The sequence below is a fragment of the Primulina eburnea genome, chromosome 2, assembly GCF_022965805.1.
Source record: "Primulina eburnea isolate SZY01 chromosome 2, ASM2296580v1, whole genome shotgun sequence".
Lineage (NCBI taxonomy): Eukaryota > Viridiplantae > Streptophyta > Magnoliopsida > Lamiales > Gesneriaceae > Primulina > Primulina eburnea.
The window spans coordinates 4,978,393-4,996,287 of NC_133102.1; the positions used below are offsets into that span (position 1 = coordinate 4,978,393).

The 17,895-nt window shown below is 35.0% G+C and overlaps 3 protein-coding genes across 4 annotated transcripts; 2 read left to right on the forward strand and 1 right to left on the reverse strand.

Annotated features, from left to right (window-relative positions):
- Positions 1 to 3,073: 3,073 nt before the first annotated feature.
- LOC140822379 (myb family transcription factor PHL7-like) lies at positions 3,074 to 5,287 on the forward strand. The gene is made up of 6 exons (XM_073183136.1): positions 3,074 to 3,220; positions 3,339 to 3,415; positions 3,504 to 3,546; positions 3,645 to 3,702; positions 3,856 to 3,925; positions 4,583 to 5,287. Exons 1-6 carry the CDS (start codon positions 3,103 to 3,105, stop codon positions 5,015 to 5,017), a joined length of 801 nt encoding a protein of 266 aa, XP_073039237.1. The 5' UTR covers positions 3,074 to 3,102; the 3' UTR covers positions 5,018 to 5,287.
- Positions 5,288 to 6,131: 844 nt separating this feature from the next.
- On the reverse strand, positions 6,132 to 9,093 carry LOC140822396 (uncharacterized). 2 transcript variants are annotated; one of them, XM_073183157.1, is made up of 4 exons: positions 8,804 to 9,093; positions 8,569 to 8,722; positions 8,298 to 8,462; positions 6,132 to 7,260 (listed from the first exon to the last, which is right to left on the reverse strand). In XM_073183157.1, the coding sequence occupies exons 1-4, from the start codon at positions 8,989 to 8,991 to the stop codon at positions 6,346 to 6,348; spliced, it is 1,422 nt and encodes a 473-aa protein (XP_073039258.1). In that variant the 5' UTR covers positions 8,992 to 9,093; the 3' UTR covers positions 6,132 to 6,345. The 2 variants fall into 2 exon arrangements, with proteins under 2 accessions (XP_073039258.1, XP_073039265.1); XM_073183164.1 differs by having other exon boundaries at positions 6,132 to 7,253; positions 8,294 to 8,462.
- A 1,610-nt stretch (positions 9,094 to 10,703) lies between these two features.
- Positions 10,704 to 17,215, forward strand: LOC140822403 (ABC transporter D family member 2, chloroplastic-like). Its single transcript, XM_073183169.1, has 10 exons — positions 10,704 to 11,115; positions 11,225 to 11,423; positions 11,515 to 11,582; positions 13,056 to 13,382; positions 13,525 to 13,689; positions 14,155 to 14,383; positions 14,945 to 15,177; positions 15,272 to 15,596; positions 16,093 to 16,352; positions 16,744 to 17,215. Exons 1-10 carry the CDS (start codon positions 10,885 to 10,887, stop codon positions 16,927 to 16,929), a joined length of 2,223 nt encoding a protein of 740 aa, XP_073039270.1. The 5' UTR covers positions 10,704 to 10,884; the 3' UTR covers positions 16,930 to 17,215.
- The last annotated feature ends 680 nt before the right edge of the window (positions 17,216 to 17,895 follow it).

The window sequence follows — 17,895 nt, forward strand, 5'->3', positions numbered from 1 at the left end:
AAACAATAGAACAACTATCTATTCTTTGTAACAAAAACATAGATTTCTCGATGTATGGTACGGATAACTCATTGCGACACATGAAATATATTTGATTTCTACAACCTCTCCCTTACATAGAAATTGACTGTAAATACTGTAAATATAGATGACTAATAGCATCAAGTTTAGAACGAAGTCTCAATTTAAAATTCAGTTGTAATAAACGTCTAGAATGATACAATATAAGCGAATATGCCGGGATTATGACTATATTGAAAAATATTAGTCTCATGTGATATATTTAATTTATGGATTCCACATAAATAAATTTAGATATATATTTTTCTTATATTTATATTTATATATATGAGCAGCCTTTCGACGGTAAGCCGATAGATTCCATTGCCGGTCGATCTGTCTGTTGTTGTCATTTGCTTCGGCCGTCTGAGAACTTTGAAATCATCACCATGTGAAATTACACTTCTAACCTCACAACAACATCCTAGTCCAAGAAAATGACAATGGTAATAATTGATTGGTTAAATTCTCGTGTGTGCTAATCAAAATGCTCTCTGATTATTTATGACATATTTTTCAATATGATTGAAGTTTTGCCTTATTATTATTATTATTATTAATTTGTTATAAATTGGGAATATATATCATATCAAATTTGAGATTTTAACGTCAGATTTATAAAACGTTGACAACTATTATAGTCTTTTTTTATTCAAAAACAAGTGCAACATTTCATTATTGTTAGTTGAATTAAAGTATAATGTAAAGTAAAGGAATGTTTATCGATTAATCTACATGACTCCAATTTAAGACCATATCCAATAGAATATAATCTCATATATATCTTGTAAAGATCCATACACAAGCATAATTTGAGTTACATGATCAATAATTTCCCTAACAAAAAAATGTTAATTGTTAGATGTTTTTCTTGAAAAGTTCGAATGTTATATTTACTTTTTGACTATGTTGTATACTTCACATTTTGGATAAGTATGGCTATGTTGTATTATAATGACCTTTTTGATCTCTTGACCTTTTATGTGGCGAAAGGTTTCTTATAATTTATATAAGTGTAAAATCTTAAATCATGTATGTGAGAGAAAGTTTCACACGTCTTTATTCATGAATATGTCAATTATGTTCATATTTACAATAAAAAATAATAATTTTCATGGATGAATCGAATAAAATATATATCTTACAAAATTAATCAGTGAGATCGTCTCATAATTTTTTTTAATGTAAATTATTGAACTCAAGTTGGCAGTTACTGGAAAACTTATACAAGCACATATAACATAGATAAAAACTTGTGTGAGACGGTCTCACGAGTCTTATTTTGTGAGACGAATATCTTATTTGGGTCATCCATGAAAAATATTACTTTTTAAGCAAAACTTGTGTGAGACGATCTCACGTGTCGTATTTTGTGAGACAGATCTCTTATTTAGGTCATCCATGAAAAAGTATTATTTTTTATGTTAAGAGTATTATTTTTTGTTGTGAATATTAACATGATCGACTCGTCTCACAAATAAAAAATCGTGAGACCAACCTATTCTATCATATGACAAATAAAAATAATTAAATTGGTGGTACCATCAATCATCTTTTTTATCACCCAATCAGAGCCTTTAACCACTCCCCCTCTTAGCTCAGTGTATATAAATATAAATATATATATATATATATATTTTCAGTTGATTATTATCATCCAAACAAGGTTGGACCACCGTACATCGACTGTATAATCTTCATCATCTCTACTTCTGGAGATTTTGGTGTTCTGCGAAGTTGAATTGTTGGTTTGATTTTAATCGTCTTGAGTTGAATTTTTTTGGGGGGTGGTTCATGATAGCATATCAAAGATTTCAGGGATCGGCCCTGGAATTAACAGATCTGGGTATGGATTCTCTCTTTGTTTTTCATTTACCTTATTAATTTCATCATCATGCGAAATTTTCCCCACTTTACTGGAATTGCATGCTCTTATCGGTTTTGGAGTTCGGTCCATTTCGTGAATTTTATATTTTGTTTTTGTATTTTTTAGCTTTTGATGTGAGAATGTTGATTTCTCAAGTGTCCTGCCTTCATATATGGAGTGAGAGAGGTGGCCAATGGGTTACTTTTGTACTACCCTAGTTATGGCTTTAACGGTGCTCAGTTAAATGCTTCATTTAGGGGAACTTATTTGGTAATTGCTACTTGACATGATTTTTACTGAGGATTATTAATCGAAAAGTTTCCATGTGTTTTCATAATAGTTTGCTATGACTGGAAGAACTTTACCTCCTTTATTTCTACACGTCCACTGCAGCGTTCCTAAAATTATGGGTTCTTATTTCATATTTTTGGCCTTAGGTGATTAATTTGGGCATATGTGCTTTTTCTTGTCATTGGGATTATTATTTATAGTCGGAGACAGATGAGCAATTTCCCTCAAGTGTTTCCTCATTATAGGTCGACTATAGCTTTGTGTTTTTATGTTGGTTAGAGCAATCCGTTCACCGTTATCTGACTTAAAATTTTGTATCCCTTTTGTAAGAGATAGGGTTTGGAAACACTTTCTATTTCATTAACTAATTTTTGCCTTCTCGGTGTAGCAAATATCCAAGTTAATGTTTTATGCAATCTTTATGGTATAATTGCATGATATTTTCATTTCTGTGGAAATTGAATAATAAATTTTGTTCAATGGGCTAAATGTGCTGAATGCTTTCCAATTATCATAATTTATTCTCTTATGAAAATCTGTCCTCATTGTTATGCCATGGTGTCTGCCCCTCCTAGCATCAACCTCACATGAAAGAAAAAGGAAGAAGTGTATTGTCAGAACGCATTAAAGGTATCATACCCAACCGATGCTTATCATGTGTTTGGATGCTGCCTGCTTTAGTGTTGCTTATAATTTTCCCATCTTTGTCAATAATGTTAGTTGTCTGCTGATTTTGATGTTTGTTTGGCTCTAATGCGGTACTGATTTCTGTTTCCCGCATAGATTAATGTGATATGCATCAACCCAAAGGTGGTTCAAGCTCTAGCTTAGTTCACAGCAATTCATTAGTTCGAAATCAGTAGCTAGACTGTGGCACAAGCACTATGGAACCTACCGGTGGAGGTGACAATGCAAGTCTGGCGTCAAAACATCGGCTTCGTTGGACACATGAGCTCCACGACCGATTTGTTGATGCTGTAGCACAACTTGGTGGTCCTGATAGTAAGTTATTGTCTTCATTCACAGTACAAAGGTTCAGATTTTTAGCCCCTCCCCTAGAAGCCCAAAAGATTGTTACAAAAGATCGAGGAGTTTTCTGATATCTCCACTTCAATTTCAGGAGCTACTCCAAAAGGTGTACTTCGAATTATGGGAGTTCAAGGGCTGACAATTTACCATGTAAAAAGCCACTTACAGGTATTCATGTCATCAATTCTTTCAGAAGGCAGTTATCTGTGTATTTTGTCTGCTTGGGAGCTTTCATTAATTTTATTGTCGCAAACAGAAATACCGGCTTGCCAAGTATCTTCCAGATTCATCTTCGGATGGTAAGTCATTTTATTGCAATTTTTACTGATTATTTAATTGGTTTGGTGTATATTTAATCTTGCATTTGGTTACTTGTACAATTTGTGATATTTTTTAGGGACAAAGCCAGATAAAAAAGAATCTGAAGATATGCTTTCCAGCTTGGATGGTTCATCGTAAGTTGAATCTTCTTTCTTATGTTTTTGTCAGATTTCTCCTATGGATCACTAATGGACGTGGGTGACCTTTTATGTTATATTGTGCCTAATCATGTGCAATTATTTGCAGATATTCATTTTCTTTATGATTTTTTTATGTATTGCATGTAGCGGTATGCAAATAAATGAAGCACTCAAGCTGCAGATGGAGGTTCAAAAGCGACTGCATGAGCAATTAGAGGTAAATATTTTTTTTCCTCATTCCTGTTATTTTAAACCCCTAGAAAATTTGTTTGGAATATAACAAGTTCAGTGTGTGGGAAGACCATTTGATTATTTACCTTTGTTGCTTACCAAGGCGTGCTTCGAAACATTTATTGGATTCTGTGTGAGAGTATTGAATCTTATTCTGGAGCTGTTTCAGTATTCAACTACTGTGAACTGTGGAGAATTTATCCTCTAGACATTCAGAATGTTGGAACATATTTTCTTATGGTTTAAAGGTGCATCAATTTACGCTGACATCTGGCTAGTAATGGTTTCCCACTCATTCCTCAAAGTATATTTTCAGCACTCAGTCTATTTTCAGCACCCAATTGTTATATAAACCATACGCTTATAGTGGCATCAACTTTATGTGGTTACGAAAATTAAGGAACCCATTTCTACTATGACCTGTCTCCGACCTCCTGAAATGACAGGGTTAATTTAAAGTTAAACACCTTTCTATTTTCACTCTCTTGAGAAAAAATATAGGCTGACATTTACCCGATGAACTGGTGTATATTAGTTCCTCAACTAGGAGGATGGTTTAATTTATGGATGAATCAGAAGATTGTTTTGCATATTAGGTTGTCAATGTAATATCATGAGATTATGTTATGTTTGAATTTTACAGGTGCAGAGACAGCTACAGTTGAGGATTGAAGCCCAAGGAAAGTACTTAAAGAAGATAATTGAAGAACAACAGCGTGTCAGTGGAGTTGTTCCAGATGGGCCTGGAACAGAGGACAATTTCCCAGAATCAGATACTAAAACTGATCCAGCTACTCCTGCTTCAACATCCGAGCCACCTTTTCCCGAAAAGCCTCCTAAAAGACATACCATAGACAAGAGCCTTTCTCTTGATGAATCATTCTCTCGTCACGAACCACAAACCCCAGATTCTGATTTCCAGTCGACTTCTACAGTTAAAGGCCCTAGTGAGAGGCCCGGAAAGAAGCTACGTGCCAATGATGCTGCAGCATTCTCAAAACCCGAAATGGAACTTACCCATTCGATATTAGAGTCGAGCTTGAACCCGCTTACCAGCAGCCATTTGCATTTTTCTTGATGAGAGGCAACCTTGATCATTCCTCAAGTGCCCAAATGTTATTCATATGGTGCATTTGCCTCCCAAGGCTACTACCTATTTGTCACCTTGCATGTGTAACTTGTTATAGATACATCCCTCGTTAGGTCAGGTAAACGTTAATTGGTACTTAGATGACATGAAATTGTGAGGTTTAGAGGAATAAAGTTTAGGAGATGTTTGAACCTTAACTTATGAGTGGGCGAATGTTTGGATATCACATCATGTTGTAGTCATTGATTTACTTTTACACACACACACACACACATATGGCATTCAATCGAATATTGAGATCCTAATCTCGAGATCCCAACCAAATGTGTGGATTAGCCACTTTTCCAAGGTCTGAATCTTTCTTAAGTTTACAAAATTGGCCGGCCCCTTATTATTCATATCAATTATTATGTTATTCCATATTTTCCATGAATCTATGAAGTATCCTTGTTCGGTCTCCGATGTCGATACCCAACAAGAACGATTTTTTTTTTTTGGCACCAGTTGCGTCCAGAACTCATGCTAATATATAAAAACACTTTTCACTAAAATGAGCTGACAATGTAAAAACAAGTATCTTTCTACGCTACAACTTGACTTCAAAATTGCTTACGTTTCTATATCAGTGAACGTGAAATCAAGCTACCTGCGTTAATCATTACAATTGTGGCTCTTTTGTTAAGATTCTCACCACTAAACAAATAATAATCATGCTACCTGCGTTTCTATATATTTTGTTTAGTGATGAAATTTTTAAGTGGTGAAGTTCACCACTAAACAATTATAATGAAAAGACATTTTCAATTCCCTAAAAAAACTTTAAATTGAAGTATTCGTCATGCTTCTATCGCTGCAGTGGTATTCGTGATTTGAAAAGCATTACTCTAGGGCAAATGATCATACAACACCCAAGACTCAGTGGCCGCTTAGAATTGTTCTGATAGACTATCCAGGCGGTCAAAATACCACACCAAACATATACCATTCATTGAAAATCTCAGCTGCAATTCAAAAATCTAAAAGCATATGCTGTTCATTAAAGCATATGCAGTTGAAATGACTCGCTACTTAACACTGCCGACTGCATGAGTGTAAGCACAAGAACAAGAACACAATCTGTTTTATATAACCATCGGCGCAACAGTAGGCAGCTATCCATGCTACTGCATTATAAGGTAATTAACATCGAATTCTTTCTTGTAAACGCAAAAGGAACAGGCAAGATTGGTACAGATATCAGATACACCGGGTAGTCTCTTGTCTTGCTATATAAAAGGGACAGGTTCTGGATCTCTCCAATAAATTATGACCCATCATTACCGTCGGAAAGCATTCTTATCAGTATCCGATCTTCCCTGCAAATAGTGAGTTCGACGCCGAACACTCTCCTCAATGGTCGAGCTTCCTCCCTTCTCAGCACCATATATACTTTTTTGAGCGGTATCCAGGAAGTTTCTCCCTGCAGACGCATGATCACGGAGAGCTTCCTGAGCATCAGTTTTTGCAGCCTTCTCAAGCCTTCTCCATCTTTGCTCTTCATGCACTTCAGCATCCATTTGCATCTCCCGCAGTCTAGCAGCTCTATCTTCTGCTGAAAGTTTAACAGAATTTCGAAGCCTATTGTTTGAATCAGGTCTTGGAGGCTTTTGAGAAGATTTGAGCCGGCTTTGCTTTTCATAATGAGATTCAGAACGCCTTTCCAAAATATGTTCTTGCTTGTCATGATGAGATTCAGAATGCTTTTCTGAAACACGTTCTTTGAGTTCATAATCATAACGACTCTTCTTTATTTTCCGTGCATCTTCAGTTTTGTCATGTTTGGGATCAAGATGGCCATTTTGGTTGTCATTATGAGATTTGACCTGTCGTCGTTCTGAAGAATATTCTTGACGTTGAAATTCGTAATGACCCTTTGACCTTTTTCGTCCACTACTGTATTTGGTGTCCTGATAGCTACCAGATTCCCCTTCTTTGTACTGCTTGTCATAGTATCTCTTTCTTCTATCATCCCTTTCGCTTGATTCATCATCGGAATTCTGAGCTTCTTTCCGGGAAGATTCTTCATATTTTTTACGTTTATGATAACTCTCTGATTGTTTTTTCTCAGTAAACTCAGTATCTTCAGAATCAGAATCACTTTTCGATGACGAGCGTTTCCGATGTTTAGACTGCTTCTTACAATGTTTATTTCTCTCTTTTTCCTCCTCGTTGTCCTTCTTTTTTTCTCCTACCTGTAATTTGACAATTGAACTAGTAACCATTTGACAAAGATCTAGCGCAGCACAGACTAACATCTCTTACACACCCTCAATAGGGTGTACATAACAATCAAAGTAAAGTACTTCACAGAGATCTTTATGTAATAGTAATCACAAGCAATAATCCAAAGGTGATTGCATCAAATAATTTGGAATCCAAGGGGTGATTGAATGATGCAAGAATCCAATTATATTACATTCAAAAAAGTTTGAAATTTTGATACAATTCTTTGGCCTAGTACCAGATTGTTGACTCAGTTTCCATTTTCCAGTCATGTATTTTGAAACACAAGGAGACGGCATAAAATGCAAACATCAACAGAAGAGAATAACATTCCTCCCCATGGATCCTATCAACCTTGAAATGGGAAAAATACATATTTCTCCTAAAACAATTACAACTAGTGGCACTTTAAAACCAACCATTGAACCTTCCCCATAAAAGCCCCAAATACCCAACCCAATACAGTAATCCTAAAATAACATCAAACTACCGTGGCAGAGGAATTTCCATTGACTTGATTTTGAGATAATTCTCACATAGCATGCATTTCTAAAATAAATCTAACGGAGATATCAAGGTCTATATTGAATTGAAATGTGGAATAACGTCGAGTTATATCATACTAGATCACTCCGTTCTCATCAGAATGAAAAGGAGAACAAACCAAAACAGCTCCAATTAAATCTTCAAAAAAATATGCCTCAAATTCTTTATTTGAAGTGTGGCACAAATATATGACTGAAGTTTGCATAAAATTGCTCTTTCATCCACCACCACGCCTTCTGTAAAATACTTCATAATACTTACTCCATATAAAAATAACAAGTTGAAAACAAAAGGTCGATAATTGAAACATAACCAAAAGATGTCATAGTGAGTCATCAAACAGTCATTATGTTGTCCTACATTTGTTTCGATGCACCAAATCATGTGTAGCACCACAAAAATTAGTAAAATATGGTGAACTGAACCATACAAAATAAATGCTTTAATGCAATGGACTTACAGATTTGCGAATCATGGCCATTTGGACTGGGTTATTCTTGACACGAGCAAGTGCTTCCTGCTCTCTCCGACGGATCAAAAGCAAAGGATCTGAATGCAGTTTCCTCCAAGCATCATTTGCTGATTGTGGCTTCTCCTCAAACAAAGCCCCTGGAACAGCTGATTGCTGTTCAATTTGACAACCAAGCAATGCATACATTACTAACACGTCAACACCAGGTAAATTTCCCAAAACAAGAAAAGTATAAAAAGAAGACAAAACTTTTGACAACCTGAGAGGTAGCAGCAGCCGAATTGGCAACAGACGAGGAAGGAGCAGCGTTTTCAGGATCATTCTTCGGCAAAGATTCCAGAGCCTTGAAACCAGAAGTCCCCTTCCCAACAGCTAATCCGGATTCGTACAGAAAGTCCAAACGCTCTTGCTTTCTGCGAAATAAATAATTAAGAAAGAACCCATAACCCTAATTCTCTATCAAACCATAATACAATAGAATAGTGAGAAATTACGGTATAAGGCCAGCTTGTTCTTGGAGCTGGCGAAACTCTGAGCGCTCTCGTTCCTCGTGAATCTGCTTGCGTAGTTCCTCGAGCTTCTTCTGTTCGGCTTCGTGCTTCTGCTCCGCTTTCCACACATTCTCGATGTTGCGCAGACTGCCTGTGTGCCATCCCTTCTTGTTCAGAAACTTCAGCGCCATCTCCAAAAGACGAAATCACGAATCAACTCGGAACTGAATCTGCGATGGCGGCAGAATCGGAACGCCTCGAAGTACCTAAATTAAACGCTCAAACTATGGGCTTTCTTTTTCTACTTTTTTTTTATATATAAATAAATTAAATAATATCAAAAAATATAAATTATTAGGATTTCTTTTTCGAAAACAAAGTTTCATTTTGTTTGGTTAATATCTCATTTTAATCCATTTTTATAAATTTAAATTTTTGTATTTTCTTTTTTAAATCTAAAAATAACATTATAATAATATTAAAAAATGAAACATAATATTTGTAACTGATAAACACGCCATATAATTTTTTAATAAAAAAACACAATCTTAGCATGTTAGACAATCTTAATATTATATATTTATATATATATTTACTTTCTAACACAATATTTTTATGATAAGAAAATATGGAATCAAATCAAGACACTTATTATTACTTAATACTTTTATTCGTGAGACGGTTCGCGAATTTATATTTATGAAACAAGTTGATCTGATCCATATTTACAACAAAAAACGACATTTTTTGGTATTAAAAAAACATCTTATAAAACCGTATCAAGAATCTATAATTATGAGACATTTCAAATTGAAAATTTGTATCACAAAATTAATGTGTGAGACGAATTTATATAAGTTTTTGTGTTAATTTTTTATGATAGTAATGCTAAGAATATTAAAAAATGACAAAATTTTAAGATTCATAATATGAATAAAACCTAATACTATTTAAATAAAATTCACAAATTTGATTTTCATTTTTTTAAAAGACGAACACATGTGTTTGCTCGGTTTGATTTAATTTTTTTTCATAAAGAATTATTTTAAACCGAGGAAAGCTAAGCTTCAAATTTTTTATATTCAATTTCATTATAATTTTTTGCATAAAAAAATCTTATTTCTAAAAAAAGAAGATGTCCACTAATTTTTTTAAAATCACATATATGTATGAAACTTGTCCATCCAAACCACTGCGGCCCATACATGTAGCATCGAAGCAACCAGAATTTGGATACAAGCAAGAATTATCGATTGTGATCTAGTTCGGTTTATTTTCTTTTAATTTTTGAATTAAATCAATTTTGGGGGCAATTTTAGTTTAAATGAAAAATTTTGTTCACCTAAATAAGAGATATGTCTCACAAAATACGACCCGTGAGACCGTCTCACACAAATTATGTAGGGACTAAATTGATACTTAAATTGTTGAAAAAAATTAAAAATAAAAGTGTGTGTTAACATTAAAAAAATTCAAAAAAAAAGGTTTAATATATTAGTATCATATTAGGGTAAAATTGAAAAAAAAAATTGATATCTTTCTTAAATGATTATTATCATATCCTCAATTTTAATAAAATAGAATAGATAATAATAATAAATCTAAAGAAAACCCGACCTCTATTTTTTTTAAAGAATATTTTATATTTTGTAAATTTATTTATTTTTATTATTTAATTGAAAAAACACCCACCCATTAAATAAATAAAAAAACGTGGTATATTATGAGTCGGAAAGTTCGATCTTGGGTGTGGGACAGTATCCAACCCAAGATCAAGGATTGATATTTATATCATGAAGAATAAAAAAATAAAAAAGTAAAAAAAATTGGTCAGAAAAAATTCTGACGTTCGGATGTACCGGTGAAATAATCCTTATGAGCCGCCATGCAGATAATACATTTATTACAAAATTTTATTGGAAAAAATTCTAACCACCACTAGGAAATGAAACGGGATTCTTCCAAGTAATTCAGCTGAGCACCACCACCGGTCACTAGCGGAGCAATCCAGTAGCATCAATGGCGGCCGGAGCTCTAGAGAAAACCCAGTGAATCGGGGTTGAATAGTCGTGACATCTAGCGAAATGATAGGACTGGAATCCACGGTGTATTTTCCACCACAGAAATTCAACATTCCTCAAGCTTTGTCAAGAAGTACTACAGTCATTCAAATCAGCGGGAAAATCAAATATCACGAATTGTGTTGGTTCAGCTTGGTTCCTAATCGTTCATTTCTCGGAGCTACTCGGGGGAAAAAATCTTTGTTTCCGGCTTTTGTTAGTGATTTATCATCTGCTTCGCCGGAATCTGACCAGGTTGTTTGTTCATTCTTCGATTGTCCATACACGACTCAGGATGTTTGACACTGCCATCAAAATTTATAGCTTGTTTTAAAAGAATGTGTTGATTTTGTTGTGAGTGTAGGATAATGCTCGGAGGAAGTCCCCAAATGTTCAAATCCTGCTGAAGAGGTTTTGGGAAGTGGCTGCACCTTATTGGTTTTCCGATGATAAGGTCGCAGCTCGTTGGCGACTTGCGGGTGTTTTTGCACTTACTTTGGGGACGACGGGCATCAGTGTTGGTTTCAACTTTCTTGGCCGTGACTTCTATAATGCCCTTGCCAGTATGATTTTTTCTTTTCTTGCTATCTTTGCAGCTGTTTGATTTACTAACTAAGGTGACTTCTCTGATGTGTTTTTTTTTTGTGATTGAAGACAAGGACCAAGAACAGTTTACCAAGCAACTGATGTATTACTTGGCTGCTTTTGCTATTGGAATTCCGGTGAGCACATTGCTCCATTTTCTTAGGTATTTCTCGTGTTAGTCTTCTCTGCATTCTTTACAGGACATGAAATGCCTTTATCGCTTGTACCATGATTCCTAATATCCAATCTAGATCTATACTGCCTGTATCTTTTTCTGGCTAAAATGCATTTGGACGTCTTATGATAATTAAATTATGCTTAAACCCCTTTTGTTAAAATTTAGATACCAGATCCTTGTGTCAGGAATTGCCTACAAACCGTTGTGCTATTGAAAAGTATGCAAAAAGGTCCATTCTTGCATTTAGCCAGAGACGATGTACCGTGCGCAGTAGCCATTCGCTGATTCATGGACATGATTATAACTCCATACATCACACCAATCACCTCAACCCAATGCATGGATACAATAACGAAGGACCAAGGCTCAACATGTTAAATTTAGTAATGCATAAAATGACAATCATAACAATGAGTGCTTACAATACGAGTGTCTGAAATACTCACGGGTTGGTTGATTTACATTACGTCAGTTATGGTAACATTTTGTGTGCGCTGGTAAGGTAATTTTCATCAAGTTGTCGGTCTAACTAGAAAGCGAAATCTATTTGTCAATCTACATGGTATGATTGGCTTCTGGTTTACATTTAGCCAACATATAAATACTTAACACGCTTGATAAATTTTTGGGAATTTGTAGCTACGGGCCAAAACACCAATATGAAAATGATTTTAACACGTTAATTGCAAAGTTTTAACAGAACACTACATTCTAAAAATTACCAAAAGCCATAAAATCATACTTTTACCTACCAACCAGGGTATATATAGTGCTTTTAACATGATAACATCAAGCATTTTAGACCATCAAACTTCGAATAGATATGTTTTCTCAAGTGATAAACATTTACAAATTATTATTAGCCATCATTTTGTTTGGTCATTACCTTGAGAATTATATAATTACTCGAACTGAAATGTCACAATACAGCTCCATTACAAACTGTATGATTCCTGTGAATTGTGTAGTGATGTTCATTTGCCTATTTAGGAATATATCATGCAGGGGATGCATGTGCCTTGGTTTATTGTTTCCGAACATATTTGGATACAAGATCACAGCAAGGCTTCCAAAGGATAATGTCGAATGAAAAATTTCCTTTACCTTTCATACACTATTGAAAATATTCAATTCATAATCTTTTGACTGATTTATATCTTACATGCAGCAAATGTCTTAGGAAGAGTTTTCTGTGATAAAGTGAAGATTTGATTGTGTTTATTTTAAATTTTATTTGGGAATAATTAAGAATCTTTTTCCTAGAATTTTCTTTTATTTACTTCATTTAAATCCAGGACATGGTCGGAAACTCGGAGTGTTACTGTATATGAGTTCAAGGAATGCTTCCTCACGTTTGTTCCGTTTCTCCATATTGATTTTTGTCCTAGATTCTTCTGAGTTTAGGAGCTATTCATACTCATTTTTTTTTCAGGTTTTTGTTTTGAGGGATTATGCGAAAGATACTCTTTCTTTGAGATGGAGATCTTGGATGACAAGCTATTACATGGATCGATATTTGAAGAATAGAACTTTTTACAAAATACAATCTCAGTCAATAATTGATAACCCAGATCAGCGGATTGTTGATGATTTAAGTTCTTTCACAGCAACAGCTCTCGCATTTTCCTTGACACTCTTCAATGCTTCCGTGGACTTGATATCTTTCAGTAATATCTTGTATGGGATCTATCCACCACTTTTTCTCGTTCTTCTGGGTTACTCACTTGGAGGAACAGCTATTAGTATCGTCCTTGGAAGGGTAAGTTTTAACTTAAACATTATGTAGTTATTAAACTGCATGGATGTGCTTCTTTAAAACTCCTTGTGGAGCAATAGAATATTTTTATCATAAACTAGTGTATGTAACTTACCTTCCAGTATTGAGAACTTTTTACCTTCAGGGACTGGTGAATCTGAACTTTTTGCAAGAGAAAAAAGAAGCAGATTTTCGTTATGGACTAGTGCGCATCAGAGAAAATGCAGAGTCCATTGCATTTTATGGTGGCGAGCAAAACGAGATGCAACTTCTAATGCAGCGATTCAGAAACGCATTCGAAAATCTCAGTGTATGGAAGTCATAAGACTGTCTTTTGTAGTACAAGCTTCTAAACCCTTCGGACCAGCTGTTTGTGCTGTTTCCACTTCATTTAGATTTTTGCACCTTGAGTATTTCACATTTCATCTCATAAAATTTCAACACGTGGGTGGGATAAATCTTTCACAATTATTTGTGAAATGCGACATGAAATAGAGAATTATACAAATCTTTCACAAATTATCATTACCCCGATTGGTTGGTTAATGTCACTGGTTGCTGTTAGTGTCCAGATGAATATAGGGATACTGAAAAGGGGAGCATAGAAAAGCAAATGAAAATATTATGTAATACCTATGAAATATCCTGATATTTATTTTATCTCCATCCATTCTTTAAAAATCAGTATTCTTCCTATATTAAAAGCCGTTAATACTTGATATCATGTAAGTCTCTTCCCTTATTTATATTAATATTTCCATCTTAAACTTTACAGCAACTATTGATATCTTCCCGAAATCTGGAGTTCTTCACCAATGGCTACAGATACTTGATCCAGATTCTTCCTGCAGCTGTAGTTGCACCCATGTATTTTTCTGGAAAAATTGAATTTGGTGTCATTAATCAGTCTGTATCTGCATTTAATCACATTCTTGGAGATTTTTCCCTCATCGTGTACCAATTTCAAGCTCTCAGTGCCTTTTCTGCTGTCATTGAACGACTAGGTAGGTTGATATATTCTCTTTGAAAAGTGTATATATGGTTCTCTCTTGATTATCTTGAAATAAGAGCAACTGTTGTCACATAACTCTGATTTTATTTGTTGCTGATGTGTGGAAACCACCTGCCATTATTGATGTGTTGAAGTTCTATGTTGATCTGCGGTGATGCTTCATGAGTAAACAATTTGAAACTTTGTTAATACTCAGTTTTAGAAATTTTTGTCATCCATCATGACCACAATTTATTTACCAGCTTCCCTAGTTTGGCTTTAGAATAGCTCGCTAGATTTGGTATGTATATGTTATTGATTGAAGACAAAGTATGGTGGAATCACCTTTTATTTCGTGAATGTGCATGGATTGCTATAGGTTATTTGGGCTATGTCAGAAAAATGGCATTGCTGATTCTATCCTTCCTTTATATTTTAAATTTGTGCTCATGTGCAATTTGATCTATGGATCTTGTTACATATACTGCTGCAGTTCTCTTGTAGCATGGTCAAATTGTTGTAAAAACCAACAGAATGCCAGCATGCAATGTAATTTAGAAAGTTTAAATCTCAGGTGAATTCGACGATCTTTTAAACAACAAAGACACTAGAATTGATGCTGACAACTTGGAAGAAATATGTCGTGAATTATGCATTATTTCCGACTTTAGCAATTCCAATGGATCTGTGCCCTTTGCTAACAGTTCAAAGTTAATGAGTATAAATCATTTGACTCTAATGACTCCAAGCGGAGCAACACTTATCAGGGATTTGTCTTTGGACGTCTATGAGGGGAACCACTTGCTGGTTAGTAATTGTATTTCATTATTGAGGTAATAACAGAAATGAGTTGAGAAAGTGAAGGAATGGATTGATTATTGGGGCTTAGCTTGATTAACAGGTTACAGGACCAAGTGGAAGTGGTAAAACTTCATTACTAAGAGCTGTAGCTGGTCTCTGGAGCTTTGGAAAGGGAACTATCACATCTTATGAGAGAAATGAGGGAGATCCTCTATCACAGTTTTCTTCAAACCTGGCTTCTCTTGAAGTAAGTTCTGTGGAAGAGACCATGGGCAACGAAAACAGACGGAAAAATGAACGTTCTAGAGGTGTATTTTTCCTTCCTCAGAAACCATATATGGTTTTGGGAACGCTTCGTCAACAATTGCTTTATCCTACTTGGTGTGAAGATTCAATTTCCATGTCAGACAACAATAAACCAACTGGTATGATATCTCGTATATGCCACCTCATCCCTGAGTAAATGCCGGAAACTGCCATAGATATTAGATCTCGTGGCTTCGAAAGTACTCTTCCCTATTGCCTTAATATTCCATGTATACATTTGATAGGAAATGAACTGTTAGTGCTCATAAATCTATGAAAGGTTTATATGTTCTGAGGACATCAAATTTTTGTATGTTTCCATTGATTACATATAATTTCGTTGAGTTTGAAATACACTCAGTCGACCATGTAGGAAAGTCCTAATAAATGCTAGACGCCTTACTTAACCACATTCACAATGCTTTAAAATTTGGTAATTATCTTGAAATATTTTTGTTAAAAAAAATACCACTGCAAGGCATTCTAAACACACGTTTCCTTAGTAGATTGAAAAGGACATGAACTAGGAAATGCATTGAAGCCTGAAAAATAGGGCTAGTACGGGTACACATGCACTTATTTAGAGCTAAAGTTATTGAGAGATTTATTTTGCAGGTTCGCTACCTTTTCTAACGATGGCACAAGAGATGGATTCAAGGCCTCAGAAGCCTACTACTGAAGATATAATTCAAGTTCTACATGACGTTCGACTTGGCTACATATTGTCACGATTTGATCTAGATTCCATGTCTGAATGGTCTAGTGTTCTTTCTCTTGGTGAGCAGCAACGTCTAGCATTTGCACGTTTGTTGCTTTCAAAGCCAACCTTAGTTCTCTTGGATGAATCTACTAGTGCTTTAGACGAAGCCAACGAGGTGACTGAAATTTAATACCTCTGTTTCCCTATAATTTATTTTTTGTGGCTAACTTTACATTATGCTTGTCAAATCAACATATTTGCTGAAATATGTGGACACTAGGACTGAAGTGTTCTTGAGTAGTGAAAGCCAATTATCGATCTTATGAAGTGTAGTTGAATTCTTTTTCCAACTCTTTAAAAGCAATAACCAATTTATGATTGGTTCTTGTCAACACAAACCAGATTCATTCCCTGGTTTGTATTTACCTTTCTTATTTCTTGTCATTGATTTATTAACGAGTAATTCTCATGTGCCTCTTCCCTTATTCTGGAATTATCATCTGTTTAGTTAACGCTGGTGATTGGCATCAATATCCTTGCTTCTTACACTAAACTATTACTTGCAGACAAATATATATCGGTTGATTGAAGCTGCAGGGATCACATATGTAAGCATCGGTCATAGAAAAACACTTTACGAATACCACAAACAAGTCTTGCGTATATCCCCAGTGGAGCCAACAAATGCAGACCCCAATTGGCACTTTGAGCCCATCAATGAAACTTCCACGTACGATCTATCGAAGCAGTAACAACAACCTGAATGGCGTCAAGGTATCAGCGTTAACTCCTTTGCTTAGGAATGACCTGGAAATGATGTACAAGTCCAAGAATTCTTATTTTAATTTTACTTATATATGCTCGTGATATTAGAGTAGTAGCTTTGTCTAAATGAAACCAATGGATTTGCCATTGATGTCTCATTTCTTCGCTAGCAGAGAAGAATATTACACGGATTTACGAACTAAACAGTAAAGATGTTAAAGAATTATTGTCTATGCGAACAATGAATTGATAATGTATTCAAGTTTCTTATTTCAGTCATGGGTGTGATAGTTTGTATAATTTCATGCATTCTCACTAGGAATTAAAACGAACCAAGCCGAACACTACCGAACTATAGTGTTCGGCTCGTTTAGGATATCGAGATTGGATCGAGCTCGATTCGAACTTTTATTATTAGGCTCGAGCTCGGCTCGTTTGAAAGTTACTAAGTTCGCGAATTGCTCGAGCTCGGTTAATTAATCATTTGTTTATCATGTTTAATTATTTTGGCTCGAGCTCGGCTCGTTAAGTAAACTCTTTTTAAGTTCAGTAAACAAACTCATTTTTTAGCTCGTTAAACAAGTTCGTTTTAGAACTTGTCGAGCATTTTCACCAAAAGGTCAACTAAGATTTGAAGAATGAAGGGTCTCATTTATAGCATTTCAATCTATTACATTTTACTAAAATAGTAATGTTGGACAAAAACTTATGGTCCAACAAGTTAGCCCAAAAGATTAGCCGAGCTCGAGCTCACGAACAGACTCGCAAGCTTACGAGCCGAACGAACATCCTGAAGCTCGAGCTCGATTCGATAAGCTTAACGAACGATATCGAACGAGCTTTTTACCGAGTCGGGCTCCGAGTAACTCACGAGTGACTTAGTTCGTTAACATCCCTAATTCAATGTTATCACCATTAAACTAAAGTCGTAAAAAGTCAAGTTGTGACAATAT